The sequence below is a fragment of the Ptychodera flava genome, chromosome 11, assembly GCF_041260155.1.
Source record: "Ptychodera flava strain L36383 chromosome 11, AS_Pfla_20210202, whole genome shotgun sequence".
Classification (NCBI taxonomy): Eukaryota; Metazoa; Hemichordata; class Enteropneusta; family Ptychoderidae; genus Ptychodera; species Ptychodera flava.
Genome location: NC_091938.1, coordinates 40,355,600 through 40,381,396, shown reverse-complemented (window position 1 = coordinate 40,381,396; position 25,797 = coordinate 40,355,600). Strand labels below are relative to the sequence as shown.

The following is a 25,797-nucleotide window of genomic DNA, read 5'->3' as shown; positions in this document are numbered from 1 at the left end:
ACAATTTGCTGGTGTATTGATTGGCTGATATTCTAGCCTTACATAGAGATATCTTAAACAAAAAATCAGACTATCAAGGAGCATGAGATTTTATATATTACATGAATATTTTCTTACTACCTACCTTCGGTTGCGGTGTTTCTGAAACGTGACTCATTAAAGACTGAAAAAATGTATTACACTGTCATAAGTGTCGAAAGTGGCATGTAAATTCAAAAGTTTTATTAGATTTCCCGCCATTTCAAAGACTAATGATATGACAGAGAAAATAAATATTACAACAACAAAATGTTGGCCATCGTGTGTTGTGCCAGTAAAATAGCATCATGCTTTGTTTCTGGTATGATCACGATGTGTATATGCAGGAAATACTGTGTTGTTTGTACTTTTCCGTGGGACGCAATTTTATGAGTGCGCCACCGTTTATTATTCAGCCTGTTAAAACGTATAGGCATGGTCCAAATCAGCAAGCAGTGATACTTCTATGCACGTCCTTCAGTTAGCACATTTACACCAACCAACTTTGCTTTGAAAATAGAATCATGAAATGCATAAAATTCGCAGCTATTGAGGCTTTAATATCCAATAGCAAGCGAAAAGCCAAGTCTACAAGAGATCACCTTCTATGCCAAATTATGTATAGGATAAAGCCCGAGCGAGTATACGAGGGCTCTTCTGTATATAAAGTCCAACCCAACGATAAAATGTCGAGGCCGCAGGCCGAGACATTTTATTGTAGGGTTGGACTTTATATACCAGAAGAGCCCGAGTACGAGGGTTTTATCTGACTTAAAAACTATCGCCCCTAACTGATATATTTTCGTTTTCAATGTGTTTCCGTCAACCGTCCCCTTTGTCAATGTAACATGTTTAGGATATGAATTAAAACTTTTATTTGTGAAATAGCCTTCCAATGTAATGGAACATCCTATAAATGCCCTAGGCCACATTATATAAATGCCCTAGGGCACAGCAGATTTTCTGTTGCAGCTGGTTTCCGCTGTGTTACCAAATTTGAATATTAAAACGTACCAGATGTCTACAGAATATGACATGTTCACTTTTGATTGGAGAGTACTTTACTACGGCGCTGTCATTCGTTTCTGGAATTTGTGTGACCAAGGCTTTATGAGTAGATAAAACACCCTGAATTGAGCACTCTGATTGGTCAATCAACAGTAGATAGTTTTTATTTTGCAATACACACACTGGGTATATAGGAGAATCGAAAGATATGTGCATTATTATGAAGGCCTAAGGTCAAAGTCGAAGTACGGTGACATTTACAACTACAGTCCCACGTTCGTCTATGTTAAAGATGTATTCCAATCAACCTATAAGAGATTTTGCAACAACGTGTCAACGTGCGATCCCTTAGATTGGTGACATACACGAGCTGGAAGCAAAATACAAGTAGACATTTTGTTGGGTAATCTGCATTTAATATCATCTATTAAGAATCCGTAACAAAAGTTTATCACACTATCCGTATAAATGGTAAAAGGCGTCACTTTGTCGTGACAAGTATATTATCTTCACCAAGTTTGCTTTCTTAAACAAGATAGACACCAGTATGGTAAAGATAATCTTGGTTGATAAACAAGAAATTATTGCTATTCATTTATTGAATTATCGTTATAGTATCACTGTCTTATTCTTAGTCTCGTATTGAAATAATCAGAAAGTAGCAAGACCATAAAAATTGTTATTGGTTGAATATCTCACTCAGTATTCAGTCTAAACATTTCAATTAAAGTGCTTATTTCACCGTTGAAATATCTTTAAGTTGAATACTGTTTATGAAAAACATTTATATTACACGCGATTGGCACACCTATAGAGTCCTATATGTGTTGTGTTGAACTATTAACATGTGAGATCTACGAGACTATGGATCATTGGTGTTCTATGTAATAACTGATCTTCTGGGAAATTTCTCAACTCGTAAGAACAAAGACTGAATTCAAAGGACATCTTAATTAAAAAAGGAGTTGACGATGTATAAAGGAAGGGTGTCATACACGCAAAAGGTAGATAAGTGTACAAGTCAGAATATATGCCAAACTGTTGAGAGTGACGACATTGGCGCTGTTAATGTTACTGAAACATGTGTTCATCTCGGAAATACAACACGAAACACAAAAATCAGGGTTTTCCTCCTCGTCACACAAAGTAGAGGTTTCGGCTACTGCATAGTCTTCAGTTTCTGGTTGGCTACAGAATTTATTGATTGATACGAAATTTTCGGCATCTGAAGCAGAACAGAAAATGATACAATTGTTAGAAATGTTCGGTAAAATGATGAATGTTTTATAAAAATCATACAGAAGCTAACAAATATAATAGGACTTCAGTCGAATGAAGAAATGATGTATATTAAAGATCCATTAGCTGTAACTTTGGTCATTTTTTTATTTTGCTTGTTTCTGAGTATCATCTGCAGTTTCTGGTGTGAATTCCTGAACCATGGAGTAACTCCTGATATTTAGTTCATAAATATACCTTATATGAGTATAATCTGCATTGTTATTGTTTAAATTTCGTATTCAGGTCCGGACTAGAATACATTTATCAACAATAACAATGGTCATTTCACATATACAGGCTGTGTTGGCAAGCAAGACACCGGGCATTGGTCATGATGATCAGATTATAGTAAAATTCTGTAGTTGATACATTGAAACAGAGTAGTGAAAAATGAGTCAACAGTTACAGCTAATGTCCCTTTAAAATCTCAAAGCTAGTGGAGCATGTCGTAGATGTTACGATAGCGGCATACTTTCTGTCAGACAATATCATTGGGACTTCTCTTCTCACTAAACCTACTTTATGTCAATACCAATATTGGTAATGCCGGAACCTATATGGACACGTGGAAATAATCATGGCAGTTAATTTTCTTCATCTCCTCGATGACAATGCAGTTGGTAAAATATCCAGACGTGCGTGTGTGCATACGTATGCGCATACTTACGTACACACACATACATACATACATACATACACACACACACACATACCGTTACATACATACATACATACATACATACATACATACATACATACACATACACACACACATACATACATACATACATACATACATACATACATACATACTAGGTGACTACATTCGCAAACAGGCTGGTAGACAGGGTAGTCAGACAGACATACATATTTCTATCCGTCCGTCCGTCTATACCATCTTCCGTAATGATGTTTTTCCTAATAGTTGCTAATAGTAACAATTCGATCGACTGATGTAGCGTGTAACTTGAGAAAGTTAGCTCTTTAGGCATACCTGACCACGTGATCGATGTAGCACAGAAGCGAGAGTTTCTCCCACAGTCACCGGCCAGCCTCTGTACTAGAGGCTCAGGCACTGGTGGGATAGGTGGAGGTCGGACTACCCTTCCAACACCTCCCTGGTTACAAATGTTGTCACGGCAACAATAGACGCAGACCCATCCCTGGGCAGATGGATAACACGTTGGCGTGCCTGTCTCGTCCGATTCTCTGCATTCACTGCTGTTACTGCACGACTTCACCAGCGTCATTTCACTTGATCCGTTATCTGTTGAATGTAAAACCGAACAAAATTACTGAAAAAAATAAGTTCTGGATGTATACAATACGCCCCTACTTTCGTCTGTTGTTTCTCTGTCTGTATTCCCGTATGTAACTTTTTGAAATTACCCGTTCAACTCATATTGTTCGTAATAACTTTGTGTAGATATATCTCCCATAGATATAGGGTTAATGGGACAGAAGTGGTCAAAACTTTGCCGTATACATGTGATGCTAGACTCGAATACGTACCTGGCCATGAAACGACCGTTCTACACATATCTTGCTCATCTGTACATTCCACCAAGGCGGCGTTACTGCAGTCACCGCTGTCGTTTACTTCTACACAATGATGACATTTCAAACTAGTGACTGGAAAATAAGGAAACTCGAGTTAAAACTCAGAAAACATTACTTTAGCCGTTCAAAAAATCTATCTGAGACGATTAATTTCCTGCAGATCATTCCGCTAGAAAGAAGATCACAGTGTTATTTATCGTACGTTGAAATCAGAGACACAAAGATTGCAAGTTCTGTCCAGTCATTTAAAATGTTTTCTTTCTAAACAGTCAAGTAGTGTTTGTGTTTGTCAGTGTTTTGAGAGAAAGCATTGGACATGGCGACCAAATGAATGCAACACCTTATCCCGAGTCTAAAAAAACCGTTACGTACTACGAACAATTGTTCCCAGCAATTTAGTCCGACACAAGGGCAATTACAAACGAAGCTGAAAGGTAACATTGTGAACTGAATTATTTACAAACGAAATGTAAACATTTCTTACAGATGTTCAGAGACAACCGCTTGAATCGTTCAGTATTTGCGATGTCTGCATTCTCGAATGCCAAACGCGATTGATTTTTAATATCTCACAACTGTCTGGCCGTCTGATTGATATTTCAGAAATGATAACTATCATGTTTCACCTTAGCCAAGGGAGGATAGCTGTCCTGAGGCACTTTCTAATTCTCGCCAGGCTGTATTGTCTATCAGCTAGATTTCTACATCACATTAGCCTAGCCTACCAATCCGAGTACACTGCGACACTGGTGATGATGAGCTATGAAACAATTTTGTAAAATCGCAATGGTGAATACGTTTGGCACACTGACATGTAGACCTAGTATATCCTAACACTTGTTTGCAGATACCACAGGGGGAATGTCGCCAGACAAAGTTGTGTACATCTATTGATGTACAGAAAACCACGGCGAACAATATAGAATTGATGTAGATTATGACATCAGTTTGGCACCTATCACAGCGTTGTAACCGTCTACTCGAGAGCATAAAGGTTAAATTCCAAACTGCACATTCTTAAATGTTGTATTTTTTTCTCTGGTCAAAGAGAGCTGTGACACTCATTTCCTCCAAACATATTACTTGCTCATCCCTACTGAAAGAAAATAATGTAGGTGAAGTTGACACGCGCGCTCGTCTAAAGTGCATCGTCCTGCAGGGTCGGTCAAATGTCACTTAAACTGACTTATGACTTGTTGCTATATTTATCCACTGGTGTCCTTGTTGCCCCCTAGAGCGAAAATACACTATATCATACCGTCCACTTAATTAAAGTCACAATGTCCAAGACTTGCAGTAGGATGTCGTAACATAAAGGGAATACGTCAAGAAATACTGCACAGGTTACCAAATGATGTGAATGTCATCGTCTGAATCAATAAAACACACAAAACAGCCTAACCTTTACACAGATCTATTCAGTATCGACCTCGTTTCTAGCTTAGAATAAGAATATTGGTATCAAATGGTACGACGTCAGATCACCATTATCTGTTATCATTCACAACTGTCTGCTCAAAAAACAAACCTTTCACAAAGCAGTAGATGTACTCTACCGTCTTCGTAGAACAGAACTGTACTTGAATTATTAGTGTCCATCTTTTCCTTCCTGAATCTATCTTCTTTACACATTTGTCAGTCAAATCCTTTTATAATTTGAAAATTGAAAAGTCAATTTTAATTCTTGACTTTGTTGATTTCCTACTCAGAAAATGATATTGGTTCCATTTTAATTTCTGCTTTAAGTCTGCTTAATTTTATCATGATGGGCTTGTTTCTCAGGAATTGATATGGCGGGAATGTGCAAGATATTGACACAAAGAAAATGTAAATTATGTCTTGGTTGAACTACACAACTTATCCAATCGGCAAGGTTAAAATATGTAGAAATAGTATTTCAGTTTTTACAAAATTGCCTGCCCTTGAACTGTGGCATTTGAACACGAAGAGACGATCTCTACACAGATCGTATGGACCAAAGCCTGTATCACATCTCTAACGTTTGCTTGTTGACTTGAAACATTAAACTGTCACTTTTTAGCGTGATTGAAGCATTGTCTAACGTGGTCGACGTAATCAAGATCATTGTATATGTCAATACAAATGTCACACCAAAGCACGGTACATACCCACCCACCGACACAAAATCGCACAGAATTCCTTTTCGTGGCCCTGTGCAATCGTCACCATATACCGGAGTACTTTGCATATATGCAAATATTCATTTCAACGTACGGTTTGTGAATCTACACTGGTATTTTAATGAATTGTCTGTTAGGTACCATTTGGCACTAACCTCACATTTTAAACAGTAAATGAGTAGATTAAAAATGTTGGGTTGAAATATTTCTCATTTACTATCTTAGTCAAATCAGGAGCTGTATTTGAATGGACTTTCTCTTAACTGAAAGTTCAATAAAAGAGCGACAAAATATTTGTACAGGCCTCACTTCTCCGTGCTTACGATGTGAAGCTATGCTGTTTTGGCACGTCAAAATATGCGTTCAGCAAACCTATTGTACAGCTAGTTACATTAACACTGCATTCGGCCACCACTTTTAATTGATTAACTGAGAATTAATTTTACAAAAGTATTGTAAGACAAAATTCTGAGGATGGAAGTCATCCGCCAACGGTCGTTGCATCAACGATGGCTGTGAGTTTATTGAGCAAACTGGTACTACATGAAAAATATATTGTGGGTACGTGATTCCAATCTCACTCGATCCATATTTCTTCCGGCAGGTTCTCCAATGCAAAAAGGATCTACACGATTTCTTATGTTTCGTGGCAAAGTCCAATGTAAACATCCACAACTACATTACTTTCTATGAATAACCCGGTTGAAAAGGGAATTCATGTGTGAGGTATCTAGAACGCCAGAAGGGCAAGGTTGTGTAATCATGTGCGTCATCAAATAATGGATCTTTCCACTGAACAGTTTGAGAGATGGAGAAGAAATCTGAGAATATTTCAAGGAAAACACAGATTAAAAAACGACACCAAAGTCACAGAAATGTTAACTTATCAATTTAGGTTCAGGATGTTGATATCCTGTTATTTACCGACAAGTAAAACTTCAATGGTGAATACAACACACATAGCCCATAGGAAACCTCTGGTCGTCAATTATTGAGTGACAGGTTCTAGAAATTCGCGTCACGTGAACCTGTATAGGTGATTTGTATTAGTGCTAAGCCACAAATGTCCAAGGCAGACATTTTCAATTCATCAAGTCTTTGCTCTCGGCTTCATTGGTACTTAGAATATTTGCATTAACACCAACAGCTGAGGACACGTCGAATGTACCAAAACCGGGAGGGGACGTTTAACAAATGAATGAAAGCGTTAATTTTTCCATACCGGCCATAGTTCTGTATCCATTTCATCATCCACTCCACACCACACATATAATTGTACTGTATGGATGCCTCGCATAACTGTTAGTGACACACAGTAGATGACAACACGCATGCGCTATGCAAAGACCATCGACCGCTGAAAAAAGAACTTTCAGTTAAAAGAAACGGTCGTCAATTTCTAGTTTACAAACAATGTATTTCATGCACGATATCTAGGCGTAATCATCATAGCTGCAACATTTAAATTATACGATTTAGATCATGACAGAGATGTTTTAACTTTCACCAATCACCATTGTACCTTGGATACAGTGTTTACATTTGTTGTATGGGTCCCATACGATCTTTGAGCGTAGTTCCGACGACTGTATCCCTTTAAGGTAGTACGCGCCTCGAAAGTGAAAGACTTAAACTTTTGCTCAAAATTTCCTGAATGAAACTTTCAATTATTCCCTTACCAAATTAATAAAAAAAATCGGGGGTCACCTAGAAAAGTTTGGAACTAGGGAACAAATTACCCAACATTTTGCTATGTTTGAAATTCAAAATAGCCGCCATTCCCGTGTTAACTCTATGGCGGAAAATTAAATTTTGGTTTTTCGAAGAACTAAGACGGTGAATGTTTTTCTTTCTCAAAGAGCTTTAAAATGAGCCCCAAATGTGGTAGACCACAAAAGAATTGCAGAAATTTGAGAGTCCGACTATCTGTCCAAAAACCGCATTCTTATCTTAGCATACACTATAAGATGTGATTTTATGATTTCCACTGTTCAGGAGTAAGTTGCAAATTGTAATCTTAGTATCGTTTTTTCAGTAATAAGTACCGTACAGCGCAGCAGAGATATTGTTACTTTGAGACTTATAAACTATTAAAAGGTTATTAAGGGGACATAAGCTGTAAACGTGTGGTAAGTTTTTCAGTATTATGCTTCTGTATATCAACTACCGTGTCTGACCCTAATCTGTTTGTCATGCTGAAATTTAGAGTATTCTTTAAGTCAACACAGCTTGTATGTGTGTAGTGATCATTTGTTTATTGTTTACAAGTGAATTCTAGTCCGGACTTGAATACAATATTCAACAATAACAATGGAGATTATACTCATATAGGTTGTGTTGATATGCTAAATACTTGACATTTAATTACAGTTTAGGGATTCAATGCAGAAAGTGTAGGAAAACCACAAAACAAAAATTCTGAAAAAATAGCTAAAAGATACAGCTTATGGAGCTTTAACTTGAACTTGTCATAATTAAATGACCTGATCATTAGCCTATAGATGTACATCAATTAGGTTTGTAATTTGATTCCAATATGAAATGTAACTATGACAACAAAGGTACTTTGTACATGCACATCTTGACACTATTAATGTATAAGTCAAGTCCCTGCCCTGTAATAATTTTATTCAATTCGGTGTAACACAATTCGATTTCTAGCTGATACGTAGAACACAATTCAACTGCTATAGTTCACAACCTTGTGGGTGTAATCCGATCTAACTCTACACCCGCTATTGAAAATCATCATCGCTTCGGGAAAACTGGACAGCCAACCAAAGACAGCGCCATAGTGACTAATATATCGACATAAAAAGTACAGACATGTTGAAATACTTGGTTACGCAAAATTGAACTCTCTTACAGCAAGAATATCAGTGCGTATCTTCAGAGACACAGGTGCTAGCGACTGCTGAAATCATTAGTATTCACTTTGTGATGGCATTTGGCCGATCCACTCAATTCACTGAGCAAACAAACTCCCAGGGAAAAAGTCATTTTCTTTCACCAAACGATTACTTTACAAGAGGTGTCGTGGATATTGTTTTCGGTCTCCTGGCCGTCTGTGCTAAAACATTACAAACTTTGCACATATTTTTCAGCATCAGCTACGGTATACCATTATTAAATAACTTATACTCACATTTACTTTGATTTTCAACTCACTGTACTTGTGTAGCACACATCTATAATATCACTCTGATCTTTGGAATTCCTTAAAAAATTTCAGTCTGTGGTTTCGGCCACGAGTGACTTTGAGGTCGGGAACACTTTTGAGGTCTTTACACACGAGATTAATAAATTGAACTCATGACTGACGGCCATGCAGCCTTGGTAATTCCCGACATGCCATTAACATTCAAATTCTTTTCGATGAAGCAGTCGTCACATCACTGTTAACAAGTATTGGAATCAGTGAAGAGTTCGTAAGGTTGCTTGACGCTAATACATTGGAGCGCGTATGTTGCACAGAGGAATTTTAAGAACATTTTGCGCGATTTTCTCGCGAGGTAAAATTGCGATCAAATATTTCGCCGACATTCTGACCACAATGTATTACACAGATGTCTGGTGGACGACAATGCAAAATGTGTATCCGTCTTGCATAGAAATAATATTTATAAAATTAGGTCTAGGCTTACATCCAGATACAGTTTGGAAAGGAATTGTGAAATTCGGGAACCAATGGGATCCGTATCGAAAGAACGTTTGGCAATTGTCTTGTAGAGACCTAGAAATGCATTCTATCTTACTTTTGCCATGCACATTTTACTGGCAATTACTAGATTCAGCAGAAGGGATAAAAACCGAATGTTATGACCTTGGCATTGCCTGGCCAACTGCGTTTTCGAAGAAAACGCTGTGGGCACTAACAGTAAAAGATCTGCTGTACCATGCCAATCTACTCAGTACCCGCCAGAAAGTGTCTCGTGACCACAACATCTGCATGAACAGTGATTCGCCTCTCATGAATTGATGACTGACAACACGACTTTGAAAACACAGGACTATAGTTGACTGTCCCTGAATACCAGTGGAGAAATAAACGAGCATATACCAAATGCCTTGTTTCACCGTGGTATCTCTAGTATTTAGTTCAACCTCTTCCGTATGGGGCCTTGAAGTACGAAATAAGAACTTTTCAGCATCATTTTGGGGGTTTTATCGACTTTGAAACACAAAGTGACTACTGCTATTAAGTAAAATCTTAAAGTTCTACCTTGTTTGGCAAGCAAGACGGCCGTTAGCAGTAATGTTGTGAGGACGACCATAGTCTGTGGTCAACGCGATGATGTCATCTGAATTGCCGTAAAGCGACAGTCATATCGCTCGTAATTTCTCCCAAACGAACGGGAATATGGATCGTTATCCTTAGCAATCTTTTCAGTAGTCCCCACTGCTTGATCCTCGATGTAATAAGAGCAATGCGCTCACGAACACAGCGACGAGCCACGGACTCAATGACGTCACAAACAGGCAATGGAATATCTGCGGTGCGTTGAAGTGGTAGAAAGCACGCACCCATGCTGATCGTATCTCCATTTGTAAGCGAACAAAACAACAGATTAACAGACCACACCACAGCAATAGTGTTAAGCAACACACAAGCTACGCGATGAGATAGTTCAATCACATCCAATACAGCTCAACGAATCAGTTTGACTTCACAAATTTAGATTCATGATGCAACTTCAAGGGGACGAATTCCGTTGACAATAATGTTGGCACAGCACTTCAGAATTTAGAAAAAAACAACAGCAATAATTTCAATTATGAATAACATGTAAAGTTGAAAGTGAAACACGGATGACCGACTTAGAAGTGAAACGGGAGAACTTTGGTTGAGACACTGGTAAAGAATACTGGTATCTTTGGCTTTGGTCAAATAAACCACGCTTCTTTTCATTGCAAGTCCCTCTTCTTACGCGATGACAAGATGACAGTGCTACCAGAATCTGCGTACCTCAGCATTAGAGACAAACGTTCTATCATAGTAACTGTAGTCCCGCTGTAACGTTTGTTCACAAGTCTCAGAGTACATGTATTCCATCGTCTTCACATCATTGTCCATGATGTGAGCAAGTGTCACTTAACCCACACAGTTTCAGTAAATATTAAGTCGATTTCCCACTGGATATACAGTAGTAGTTTCTTCGTTGGCACACTCTACTGCGTAGGAAAGAGGTGAAATATTGAAAATACTACTTTGCGAATCTGCGGACAAGCTATATCGGAAAGTGACGAGAACTACTTCGTCTCAATGAGTCGACAAAAGCTATTAGATTTTATTTCATAGATGTCTAAAACTATTGGCACTCTTTGTATTCATTTCAGAATCCCTCTCTTTCCGACAGTTGCTATGGCATCCAGACATGCAATCCGATAAATTTATATTATGTATGGTTGACATTGACAGGTAAACTGTATGGTCTGACGTTGCATTACCAATTCACGATAATTAGTCACAAGGGGATTTTTTACACACTCTCATATCATACGTGGGTTGACAGGAATACACTCACGCACGCATTCGATTCTGACGCAGTGAACGTAACTCGACCTGATGGGATTTTTCTGCTTCAAGTTGTCGGGAGCGGTACTGGTACGACAATACCGGAGAATACAATCGCGTCCCCATCACTGCAAGCAGTTACACACCGATGAAGTACTAGGCTTTATATGATACGCATTGAAGTATGCGACAAACTTTGTAATACCCATCATAGCCTTTCAAAAACACACTCCTACAAATATATTAACGGAATATTAGTTAAATAAAATGAGATATTAGATCTCGTTAGTGTTTGATTTGTGAGAGAAACACCCCTCTAAGCTCTATGTGAGAAAATCATAACGTTATATTTCATTATGGAAACGGTAGCTTGATGTAGAGGCAGCTTTTTAAAGTTACGAATCGAACGGTTTATGACTACTGACAATGTGGAATAAATTTCCTTTCAGGGCCTTGCGCCCCGGGGACAGATATTTTGACTCTAAAACTGTGAAAATACATTTTGGCACAGCACTTGTAGGGGCTCACCTTTAAGCTCATGGAGTAAATAAAGTTGTGTAAAATCGATTTTTTAATTTTTTTCCAAAGAGTTAACACAGGGTTGGCAGCCATTTTGAACAAGTGTCGATTAAAATTGTGTTATTTGTTCTCGAATACCAAATTTAAATTTTGCACAGTGACCCCTGATTTTTATTCATGATTTCGAATGACAATATCTTAAAGTATTATAATGGAACGTTTGGGCGAAAGAATAAATCTTTAAATTTCAAGGCGCCAACTACATTAATAACTGTCAATGAAAATATTCACGTTTTGTTTAAAGTTGTTTTTACTTACTTTAGAGAGGGGGATAGGGAAAACATATACAGCAAAGCTGTTAGAGAAATTATTAAAGTTACGGTTATACATGTAAAACATTTAATATTTTAAAATGTACACATATTCTAATGTCGATTTACCATTCATCATAATAACAAAAGGCAAAATTTCAGACACACAATTCACGAGTTTTAAAACAGAGGTGTATAGGCTGTATGAAAGGACTCCTGTATTGGTTTCTATGTAGCAGCAGATGTTATTCGGAAAATACGATGTGCAACGGCCAGGTATGGTTCCCTTTACCAAAGCTCTAGTCTAGAATTCTAAGCAACATGGCTAAAATAAATTCTAATTGTTAATAATTAAAAAAAACTAGCAAAGTATATAGAATCGCGATGTGTTCCATCTATCAAATGCAATTATCGGTCTCAAGGGTCTTCGACAAAAATACCCAGAGGTGCCCAAAAAGGGATATTGACTATTTGCAATTTGTTTGCCCGGGGGACTAGGCGACTTCAAAACGGCGGCTATTTGAAAGATGTTCATTTAATTTAGAATATTACGAATGTGTTCATTGTAGGACTCTTATTGGCTATCATAAGCCTTACCGAGCAAATCAGAACAGTTATTATCTGGCTGTGTGATGATGTTTGATGGTAAAACTAGTTTGCAGTCATTTCTCTTCGATTAGTTACCATGGATACGCTGTGAGCATGGTAGCATAGGCATCAAAAGTATAGTAAAAAAATTATGTGATGTGAATTCACACATATTTTAGTTTGTCCAACTTCATGTATTACACGGTACACCTTAGTTTATCTTGAATGTTAATGATACTACTGGACTCAAAGCAAGATATTTTTTGTTGATATTGACCTTAAATCTTACTGCAATCATGATGGAACACAATCTGTTTTGATGACGAACCCTTCGATGTCGCCGCTTGTCATTCTGTTTGACATTTCGATTACAATTTGTGGAATGTTCGACGCTTCAAAAGAACACAACAGCGAAACTTACAGTCATTTCAGTGTCAAAGGTCAAACTGAACAAAGCCACATCTTCAGATATCAAACCGCGTTCCCCCGTGACAACTCCGAGTAGGTTTCAATTTCAACCAATTGAAGCAGTTAGTAGCTCACTGGAGGACGATTATCAAAACGTTTTAAGTATTCATGACTTGAAAAGAGACATTACTGTCAGTGAAACCATGGACGGAGTTATTGCTTAAATGATCGATGCATTGTTGGTTGCATGACTCATGTTAAAACATTTAAATTCAATTAGATAAATTGCCTGTGTGTAACTTGTAGAAACGAACATTAAATGAAGACCATTTGTATGACATCCTCCACTTTGCCCTGCTTCGTATTAACAGAGAGAATTTCTCTCGGTAACGTGATCTTGCATCAAAGCGGTGTTGGATGAAATCGCTCGCGCACTGAATATGAAAGAGTGAGAGTAATTAAATTACAAACACTTATTTAGATTAACATTACATCTGCACCCACCGTTACTGAATGCAAAGTAGTAATTGAACTTAATGTTGGAATCGTGACTTTAAAGTCATTGCCAATTTAATATTTTTAAATTAATGTTTTTTCTTTATGAAAGACGTATACGCAGGATATGATGCGAATATATACATGTTCGAAAATATAGATGACACTTGAATTATACTTGATATTTGTTTCTTTAAATTGGGATCTCTCTATCTTTGTTCTGCACCAAACCTGAATGCTTGATAGCTCAAAAAAAGCATATTTGGACACCCCGAATAAGTTCAAAATCAGTTTGCAAAAGCGACATTAGCAATATGGGTGTAAATGAAGATAAGATTGTAAGCGACTAGATCGAATACCTTTCATATGGTACCCGTGTATTACTTTATTCTCACGTCTGGTATACAACAACGAAGATAAGCACTGCACGGTGACCGTACAAGGTAATTGGGTGAGGCTGCGTTCACAAAGAAGGGTGAGGGGGCTGGAGGAGTCGCCATGGAAATCTTTTGTTTCACCTGCTGAAGAGCACACAAGATGACGATCATGAGAGAGTATGCAAATTGTGAATTCCTGGCTACGTTTTGCGAAATTGTGAAAAACTGAGCACAGTGACCTACCAAACAATATTTTTTTCAAAAGTACGAGACAAATATTACTTAGATACTGCTCAAAATTGGCAATACTGGAAGATTAAAATATTCCATAAAATAAACGTTTTAATCTAAAAAATTTTGGGTGTAATAATGGCAAATTTGGTAGAACATAAATAATTCCATACAGTCACACATTTTTTTTATTTTAATTAGTGTCTTCACCGTTAAAAGTTTTACTTTTGTGTTATTTTACGATAAGAATGTGAAAATTTAGAAAATCAAGCATGGTGACCCCATCTTTTTTCTTTAATATTTGACTGATTATTCTCCCAGAAACTCCCCGATAACTTTCAAGTTTCCTGGTCTTTCATATCATATGTTGCTCTCTGGTCTGATTTTATGTACAGGTATATTTCACTGTCATGAGCGTCATTTGACCTAAACACTTCTTCAACTCCATCAGAGTTAGAGCTATCTCTGTTACTGCCGGTATGTAGTTATAGTGACACTGCAGTAGCAGGGCAGTAGCTGTATTAACTTTGATTATTTTGACAATATTTTTGTTCAGTGTATACAACCGTGTTCTTGTTCTACTTCCTACAGCATGTTGAACTGTCCAGTATTCAGCTTGCCAACACAGCTTGTGTATGTGTTTTGTGCATTTGTATCATTGACAAATGACTTTCAGTCTGGTCTCTAATTCAATTAACATCCAATACATATTTATATATACAGGGTTTATCGACAAACTGAAATTGCGTGTTTCAGCATACTGTAGGGAGACAGCAAGAGACTGTATTTGATATATTGCATAGAAATATTGGAAAAAATTATCAACAGTTGCAGCTTCTGCCCCGTTACTAGACTCACTTGTTTGGTTTTTTTACGAAAAATCATACATATTTAGATTTTTTTCAGATAAAAGTCATGAAATGTGACAAAATGGTGCTAGATTTTGTTTAATTATTACTAACATCAGAACAATTGGATGACATTAAAACGTTATTCATTTTAAATCGAACTACCTGACAAACCTCGGAATTGGAAAATGTAAATGTCAACCAAAAAAATTTCAGGTCTACATGTAGGCAGCGCAAAACTTTCACTACCCCCAAAATTTTCGAATCCCCCTGAATTCCTCTAGCCCCCCACCTTCACCGGGTTTTTTTTTGTGAACGCAACGTAATTTCTGAACACACTTCGTGGAAGTAATTGAAGACATCGAAGACATGAATATGTACGTCTCGTGACAAACCTTGTGAAATTATCCTTTCAGACACTGTATAATTGTCTCCAAGCTCAGACACTGTTAGGCCTAATTGTCTTCAAGCCAATTTTCTCTTAAAGAAATGTACTTGCCAACTGAAAAGTTTATGAACCAACCTTTGATGTCAATGCTTTCAATTTGGGGTTGGTACTTTTGATAGTCAAACTACAAGCAAACTCGACAACTGTTAATTAAGTAGAGTTCTGTATATAGAACGATTTCCTCTGTGTTGAATAAAGATAATTTTAACATAAAGTTTTCTCCAGAATAATCTATTCGATGCTTAATGAGGTATTTTAGGTTTAGGTTATAGAATAATAAGTGATATTTTTGTGTGTGGTGGCAAAACCAGTGTCCCCATGACTTCTCGTAACTTCATTTAGCAATGGCTTTTATCCGAAATCGAATGACCGAGATAACGGATGACCTTGGGTGACCTTTGACCTACTTTTCCGGATGTGCAATAGGTACAATTTTGGTATTAAATGACATATTATCTCTGGAATAATTGACATACCCCATCAATTATGTCCATACCTAAATTTAAGACAAACCAGGGAGAGGCGACAGTTTCATGGACCAAGTGAAGGACCTGAAGTTGTTCCAAAATTCTGGGCTAACCTTGGGTTGACCTTTGACCTACTGTTAGGTATTTTCAGCAACTACAACTTGTATTTCCCTTTCCTTACTAAGCATAATTTTATACCACCTATAGTTTTGCTGCAAAGACTTCATTTTACTCAGGATTTGCACTTCTCCTGTCACTTTCTTGGGCCCCGTCAACGTTGTTTGCAGTGATTTTATTTAGTATACTTAGATGCACTGCCTACATCTAGATCACATTCCTGGAGAAACTATTACCGGATTTTAAGGTAAATTACGACAACTAGATTGCTTAGATTCACTAGTACACTGATCCAGTGAACAGATTAGTCCTCAACTGAACATCTATCCCAGTAATTGCGTCATGGATGCTCAACGTGGTAAGCTCAATGACTGGAGGAAATCACTGATCAGCCGTCAAGATTAATTGTTTGACGTCAGTGAATGGGCGGTCTCCAATTTCTTCATTGGTATTTTGTAACATTCAGAAAAAGAATACTGTAGTTCTAATTATGGAGTATTAAATAACCAATTTATGAACAGAGCAAAATTGTGCATTAATACGTTCACAAGATAAATGTTTTAATTGGATCCTACGTAGATTATGTTTTCAAGATTAACTTTTCGGGCGATACATAAGACAACTCTGTATAATGAACAGCTTTACAAATATTGCAATAAAACATAACTGCTGCCTTGCCTTATTTTTATTTTGAGAAACATTCTAAGGTCAGGAGAAATAAAAAGAAGTTGGAAATAGAAAAGCAGTAGACATCTGGGATACTGGCCTTGCTAAACGTCACTATTTTCGCTGATTGCCCATGCACAGGTCGTAGTGACCATGGTGCTGTCATTTGTAAACAACAGCGGGCGCCAAAATTCTGCAGACGATATGACGTAATAGTTGAGAGCGAATGTCATTTATAAGAATAATTTCAAGTTTTGTGAATCGTTTATGTAGAAAGCATTTATCGATGCAAATGAGTGGAGCAGATGTTCACTTAAGATCGCAGATCAAATATATTTAAATTACACATAGACATTTAAGAAGAGAGCAATTATCTCTTTTCTCCAGGGGAATTGTACAGGTTACAAGCTTTCGAATACAGATTGGTCGTATGACTCGTTTTAGTGGATGTAATTGACGCCGTTTATCAGGTCATCTGTGTGATGACGTCATCGTTGTGTATGCCATGGTCTTCTACCGCTTTAATATCACAGACGGTACAAATAAACTCACGGTGTACGTATTCTGTCATTACCGTTGGAAGCTTCTTCAAATTTACACTTGGAGACATAAACCGCAATATAATGGTCTGTTGGACTGCAATGGCAGGGGGTTGCTTATGTGGATAGAAAGCTGTGACTTGGCGGACTATTTTGACGTTGTCCAGAGTAGGGTGTTACTGAAGCTTAGGTCATTTAAGATTTGACATGCAGTTTAAATAATGTATAATGACTTTGAAGCTAACAAAAATATACTTTTGTTAAAGCTGATGATTTTGACAAACGACATTTTCTGTTATAACCTTGACTTTGATCGAAGTTGCAGCAAAAGTGTAAATCATTATATTCATTGAAACATATTGTCAGCGTTTATACGGAAATAATCGGTAAACGATCTGTAAAGTTATGATGGCAACCTTTGTACAAAAATAAATTTTCAAACATCATGCGATTATGATAATGCCGTTTATACATGGAGCAGTGATTTAAATGACAATGATTTCCTGACGAAACAACAAGTTCTTAGACTAAATTCTGCTTCTTTACCAGCGACTACGTATCGATCAATCAATCAATCGATCAATCAATCAATCTATCTATTTATCTATCTGTCTACATATCACATACATAGATATAATTTATGTTTATAACGCTCTGATTTTGCATCGAGCGCTGTAATATATATATATATATATATATATATATATATATATATATATATATATATATATATATATATGTGGAGATGTTACTATCAGTACTAATCAACAACTACATAGTTTTATATGGCGCGTTCAAAAGTATATTGCGCTAGGGGGTTCTCTGAACGTTGCAATACAGCACTCTCAGGAAAATTATTATAAAGGTATGTTTGTCTTGATTTCATAAACTTCATATTCGTTCAGTGGTATCACTTTTGATGGGCAAAGATTTACACTCTTTGGTTTAAAGATCCATTAGCTGTAACTTTGGTCATTTTTTATTTTGTTTGTTTCTGTGTATCATCTGCAGTTTCTGTTTTGAATCCCTGAACCATGGAGAAATTCCTAATATTTAGCTCATAAATATACCCTATATGAGTATAATCTGCAATTGTTATTGTTGAAATTTTGTATTTAGGTCCGGACTAGAATACATTTATCAACAATAACAATGGTCCTTTAAGTTAGGTATGTCCCTCAGAATAGTGGTATCGATCAAAAACTGCGACAATAACCCAACTAATCGATTTTTACTTCAACGCATCCACGTCTTTTACTTTGACAAATTCATATACTATTTTATTCCTGTGATAAAGAACAGATATCACGTATTTTGGTGATCTTGCGTATTCATTACGTCATCAACAAATTGTCCAAACTTTTAATCACTCATTAAGTCATCAATAATTAAGAATTATTGTTTGTAAGATTATAAGACTTCATTGTAAAACAACATCTATTATTTTGACGACTGGATCAATAGCGATTTGAATGCTGCAGTCAGTTGAAGTACAGGCAATGTTTATCTTTTGTCAGCTTAGACGGTATGAAGTTTGAATAAAAAAATCCGAAATTCAGTATTGAGCTCCGTCTTTTTCGAAGAATTGCAGTGCTACGCAGGCAAGACACAGAGGGAGACGTCTGGCGCACTGCGCAAGTTACAGCATGGAGGAGATATTAGATGAAACAGTCTCTCATCATTGACGTTTTTCACCTTTGTCCTCAAAGCAGAAGTTATCGAGTTGCAGCCAGTGGCAAATAACGCATATACAACGTGGGTGTGACGAAAGCGACAAAAACACGAACTATTCAGAAACCGAGACAAATGACAACTACGACTCTGATAGCTAAACAACTCACATTAAACTATACTCACAACCGCCAGAGTAAAGACCTTTATGCCATTAACTGAAATTTTGAATACTGTAAAATATTTTAGAATTTTCATGGCAAAAACCAAAGTAATGCAGATTATTGTGAAAATTTAATTCAGTAAGTATTCAGATCAAACATAGGTTAAAATTCAATTTACTTTTATTTTGTAATATTAAACATACTCATACTTGATAGAAAACCTGAACTACCTCACCATGAACGGAATAGCAAACAAGGTTTCTGTCAAAGTCATTAAATGAAGGTCATTCAACATCAATTCCGACACGTGATGCTACATGGCCAATAAAGGTTTATTAATAAACGTTGAAGTGTGGAATTGACCTGCGTTAACCTTTGCCATCCCCTTTCACAATGTCAATGGTTTTATCCCGACACGTTGGGCTAAATATAGCCGCAATATTGCCATGAATTAATTTGCTTACTGTGTGAATGATCAATTTGGTTGATAACGGCAACAACGATATTTTTAGCCTGCCATTGCGGTTTGATAAAGAAACGCCCCAGGGATTAGTTGAGAAACACGACGGCAAGCTTTGTGAATAGCCAGGAAACTAGGACCTAGGCCATACCATCTAGTCTCAATATTGAAGGAAATCTCAGCTTTCACAATTTCCTTCTAACGTGATGTTTTACCTTTCAAGTTGGGAAAGGTTAATCTGAAGTAGGAAAATGCTCTTATTGTATTCGTACAGAACAAAACGCATAAATTGATGCAATTCATAAGCGACATCTCACACAACAAAATTGAAAACCAAATTGTGAACACTTGACTAGGCTTTATGTTACGTTTTACTATCGGGAATATTTTTACAATGGTTTCAAACAGTTTGGGTTCATTTTAATACTAAGATATCAGATTAATCAATACTACATTGCTAGCTATATCATTGCACAGACTCAGGTATAAAATACCACCTACAGTTTGCTGTTGAGTAAGAAAGTCCTGATAGTTCAGTAGAATTTAAATTGTATGATTACATTTGCATCTTACGCTATTTCTTCGCTTTACTTTTAAATTTTGTTTTTACATTCCATCAAAATATTGTACATATGTAATCTTAATAATAACATTTTTCTCTCTAATGTATTTTCGAGTTTACAAATAACTGCTCGTCTATAGACAAAAACAATGAGTCACCTTTATTTTTAATGCTCAATGAACGTCTTATATACGGGATAATGCGACTTTGAATCGAAATATTTTGTGAATTCATTGTAATGTGTGGTGTTTGTACATGTCACCAAGCGACAAAGGACAGAACGAGAGCATGACAGTTCTTTATGCTTGGGTACATATTCAGCTTCGTGGAACCAGAACATAGCATTGTTAATAAATGATGACTGCAAGATAAAAACAGATAAATGATCCGTGCACTATAGATTCCAATGCTGTCAATGAAAGTGAACCAAGACGTACGATACATGCCGCTTTTAGTCTCGGAAATGTATCCTTTGTAGTCCACTAAAAGGGAAACTTGACTATCATGTTGCTGTCGTCTTTGTTTTTTTTATATTTTAAATGTTTGAAGTGGGGTACCCTGTGTAGATTTCAACCTCTGTGTGTTTACTTTGTCGTATCAAATTATCATGAATCTGGCAGGATGCATAAATGAGTGATTCATAGTACGAGCAAATCATTGTAATGTGCTTTCTGTTGGTGAACGCGCCAGTCTAACATACAATATTGAACGTTTTGTATTGACACAGTTGAGTTTGCATGGTTAATTAAAAAGCCAGGGGCAATATCGATATTTTAATCAATCCCCTGGTGGCCTCTGAAATTAAATAGTCTAACTTAACTAAGCATGAAATCGAATTAGCTCAGGTAGGAATATTAAGTAACTTAACAGAGCGAGTGCTTTTTTATTGTTTTCATGTTTAAAACACTTTCCATAATAACGACAAATATTCCTGGAACCACTTTTCTGGGTTTGTAGCTTCCCACTCCTCTCTCCGTGGTCAAAGTATCGTCGCCATCACATGTTACACGGAGATTCTTCATTTCAGAGTGCAAGACCCCAATTATAGAAATCAATGCCCATGTGCATAGTCATGCTCAGTGACCTATAAACATTGCTATATGACAGCCTCCTTAATCAATTCACTTCAATATTGGAAAGTGCAAACACCCAGGTGACATTCATATCTTGCATAAATGAGAACTTTTTAAAGTTTCGCTGTTGCAAATATTTTATTCCGACAAACGTACCGCGTTTATAATCAGATAATATAAAATTGGCATTCATCGTACAGGTTCAATTATCTTTCACAGACGTGAGATCTTGAAGGACAGTGAATTAAATTGGTCGTTGTAATAATCGTTCGTTGGCATGACACATAAGCATATTTTCCTCAAGGAAGAAGAGTATAGTCGAGGATGCCATGTGGCACTTAGAAAACTTCGGTGTTGTAATTAATAAAAAACGTTGCGGAAAATGAATATTAAAATTTATGACAAATAATCTTATTTCACCAAATAATTTCGCGTTTTTCAATGTTCCATTAATTACTTTTTTCTGTATAATTATCAGGTGCTATCTATTTTCGCAACATCGACATGACTTAAATTGAACTTAGACAAGGAAAGCATCTAGGAAGAAAGCAGTTGTTCTGTAAAACGCATAGGCTATTTTGACAAAGGCATTTACATTTGAAGAGGGGAGCCCAAATAATTGCACAATTGAATTGTCCAGTTGTTCAAGAAATACTTCATCGCCTAGTCATCGCTTTCACAGTTGATAGCTGTCAATACCGCTATTTCATCTTAACACAGTATTATTACATAATGGGCTTATACGTCATTTTGTTTACAAACTGAGATTGTCGTCCACAGATGTCCTGCCTGTATATTTGATTACACACAAATTTATTACATAAATGAAAATAATTGTTGACTGTATAATTACATCATTTTTCGAAAGCCCCATGTCAATTTTAAAAGTTGGCCACTGGCTTAGTCAGGCGCCAGACTAACTCGAAAGTTTCAATACTCGCGCTTATTTGCCGAACTGTTCAATCTTTAATTGTTAAGTGTCGCTGTACAGTGATCCTAATTGTCTGGTGACGTAAGCCATCGCCATGCTCAGTAACGTGTGCGAGTCATTTAGACAAGTAACACACCAATATTTTGAACACTGGCTACACAGTGTCAGGTCAAAACCATTTGAAACAAGACAGCACTTTATCCCATTGGTCGAATATCTTTGCCGGCTGTCAGCCTAATCGTTTTACACTCGACATAAATTAATTAAAATGTCAGTAGGTTAAACTATCCTCACACTCTTTAAAGCGGACATTGTGTTCTTCAAGTTCTTGAAGATGGATAAAAAGTTTTGTGCTGGTAGCTTTTGGCTGGGATAATGGGCATTCGTCCATTCTATGAAATCGTTTCCTAGCCAACTTGTACTGTTTTCTTTAAAGTTTGTGTCATCGTATAGATAGAAATCGAGAGAGTTTGGAGTTAAATGACGATTTGTACTTTAAACTATGATAATGATACTGTTTTTAATTTAGCAAGAAACGGTGTCAATATGGAAGGCACTAATGACGTAATAGATCTATTTTCGAATGAGTCAACAATGGCAGAAATCTACAATTGCGAAAAGACAGAGACTGGGGAAGAGGATTAAGTCTGCAGTGACGATTGGAACAAACACAAACTTGTTTACAAAATCAGACTTTTTGTATACCAGTAAATGAAAAGGTTTCGATGTAAGGAAACAATAAGTAAGGACAATGGTGATCACATAACAAGATAGAGCGGGTAAAGAATACAAAGTTTGGAGAACGTGTACAGAGAAAGAGCTAAGAAAAATGATTGAATGCTGTGTGGAAGTGAAAACTTGCAACGTAACGTTGCATAAAGAATGTAAGGATGTCCCTTAATTGAAACCATAGTATGATTTGGTACGTTCACTGACATCGACTTAAAATGTCAATGGTAGATCATGGCCCAGTTCCATCATTGACAAACAGATAGATATGATACATAGATATGATACATACATAAATACATAAATACATACATACATACATACATACATAGAACACATAAGGAGGGACAAACAAACAGACAGACTGATAGACAGACCGATGCGGACATGCAGACGGAGAGACAGTCGGACTAATAAAGACCTACACCTGTTTACGTGTACAGGTATTGATCTAACAAAACACACTGGTTATACAAGTGAGATTGAAAGCCACAGCTCTGTGGCACTCATGCCCTGCATCAGGGCAAAGTTACAAACATCAGTTGCACGTACAACGTAACTGGTACGTCCGTCACGGTAAAGTATTGAAAACGTCATTGAAAATATTCCTATTTGAGGTAACTGGGTAAGGAAGTACGATATACGTGACACGTAATATAGGATCCATTAACGTATAGCAGCCAGGGGAAATATTTCCTACCACAAGCAAGGAATTAGAACTTAGTATTGAAACATCAATTTCTTCCATGTTTAATGAATACGGATTTGGTTTCTTTATCGATTTAATCATTTGATCTAGGGAGCTGTTCAGACGTCCAAATATTGATTTCTCTTAGCTCAAGTAGAGCTCTGACGGGACCACACACTTGAAAGTCCCTGAGTCGCTTAATGAGCGAAATATATTGAAAATTGTATACCAAAAGCATAGAAAGAGGTTGTCTTGACTCATTTCCGCATTGTTCCATGTATTTCAGCTTATACCAATGGGATAGCTATATTTATGACATATTCAAATATGGTATTAATTTCTCATATCTGTAGAGTTTACCAGAATTGTTGCTATAGAAGGATACCTCCACTGAAAGCTTGTTGCATTCAAGTATTCTGAAATGCAAAATTGTCTGTTTGTTCATGGGGAACAATATAAAACAAACCCACCTGCTGCAAAGCAGATTGCAAACACCACCAACACCACCACCACAATCAGACATTTGCTCATTCTTATATCGTCACCAAATCAACCATCATTTTGTCATTCCCTGGAAAAAGTTGAATATCTCGTCGCACCTCCGTCGCAGATCCCCCTGCTCCCATTTAATCCGACGTTTGCCGATTACTTCGTCGTCAATGAACAACCCCGCCCCAGAGGGAGGCCCCCTAAGACAGCGTCGATTGAGGTTTTTCGGATCACGTTCTGAACGTCACTATTTGCATACTGTCTACCATTAATACCGAGCAAACCAATTTAAATGCTTTTGCCTTCGCTAATCGCAGGAAAAAGTAAATTGAACGGTACACGCAGCTAATGACTCGCCAAAATACTTGTTATAACCATGCTACTTGGCAGTTTCCGTTAAAAAATATGCGATACTTATTGTCTGCGGCCATATATATATAGACAAAATCTAATAAATAAAAAAAAATAATCATAAGAGGCAAAAGTGAACAAACAGCATTGTAATGGTTCTTCACTTAAGTCTACCATCCTTGAAATTAACGCAGTGTATTGCCTGTGAATGGATACCGCTAGCATACGACAAAAATAAAACTGCAGTAATTTTCATCATATTATCACGGTCGGCGGCGTACTATTTTATCAATAAATTGAAAAATTCTTGTACGGAGAGATAGACAATAGGAAGAGACGATTCTAGTTAGTCTTTGATGACCTAGGTGATATAGTAAGTTTATTTAATGACTAGAAATAAACAGACTTATGTGTTTAAATAATGCATGAAAAAATAACGTATCCTAGTGCAGTTTTTCATTTTATCAAATACATAACACAACATCATAACGGATACATTTGCCTCAAACAAATCGATTACATTTTGTTACTGTTTTGAAAATAAATGTATTGCGAATTAACACTACAAGTATGATTTCAGAGAAAACTGAATATCATAAGAGACTGTTACATAAGTCGATTCTTACCTCTTGTATCTGTGATTGATGTTGTATCGGCACAACGTTATTTCAACACTCGATTTCAGCAATGACTTCGTCTTTGTAAAGCAATCACAGTGCGTCAAAAGATGTGAAGAATCGACCAACAAACCTGCAGTGTAAAGGTGTGGCGTTCACTTGATGACGTCAAGATTGTTGTATGATACATAAGTCAAAGTTACCGATGGGCAGTTTATTAAAATAGTATTCTTCGTGACGTCATCATTTAGTTTCCAACAAGTAAATATACCTTGTTTTGTCATCAGTAATTGATATATGCCTCGGGCGCCATGTCTCTGCATATAATGAGAGAGAGAGAGAGAGAGAGAGAGAGAGAGAGAGAGAGAGAGAGAGAGAGAGAGAGAGAGAGACTTTGATATACGAACAGCCAAGCATATTGCCAAATTTTGCATGGAAGTTCACTTGTTCTTGTCAAAGTTACAATGTCTGGCGATACTTTTCGAATTGCAAGGTTTTCGAGATTGCAAAGTTTATAATGAATAT

General features: G+C 36.8%; 1 protein-coding gene across 3 annotated transcripts; it reads right to left on the bottom strand.

Moving 5' to 3' along the window:
• Positions 1 to 1,427: 1,427 nt before the first annotated feature.
• Positions 1,428 to 24,478, bottom strand: LOC139144272 (uncharacterized). 3 transcript variants are annotated; one of them, XM_070714939.1, is made up of 4 exons: positions 10,231 to 10,481; positions 3,820 to 3,939; positions 3,302 to 3,574; positions 1,428 to 2,251 (listed from the first exon to the last, which is right to left on the bottom strand). In XM_070714939.1, the coding sequence occupies exons 1-4, from the start codon at positions 10,280 to 10,282 to the stop codon at positions 2,016 to 2,018; spliced, it is 681 nt and encodes a 226-aa protein (XP_070571040.1). In that variant the 5' UTR covers positions 10,283 to 10,481; the 3' UTR covers positions 1,428 to 2,015. The 3 variants fall into 3 exon arrangements, with proteins under 3 accessions (XP_070571040.1, XP_070571039.1, XP_070571041.1); XM_070714938.1 differs by lacking the exon at positions 10,231 to 10,481 and adding an exon at positions 24,286 to 24,478 and having other exon boundaries at positions 1,435 to 2,251; XM_070714940.1 differs by lacking the exon at positions 10,231 to 10,481 and adding an exon at positions 7,231 to 7,252 and having other exon boundaries at positions 1,877 to 2,251.
• Between the last annotated feature and the right edge of the window lie 1,319 nt (positions 24,479 to 25,797).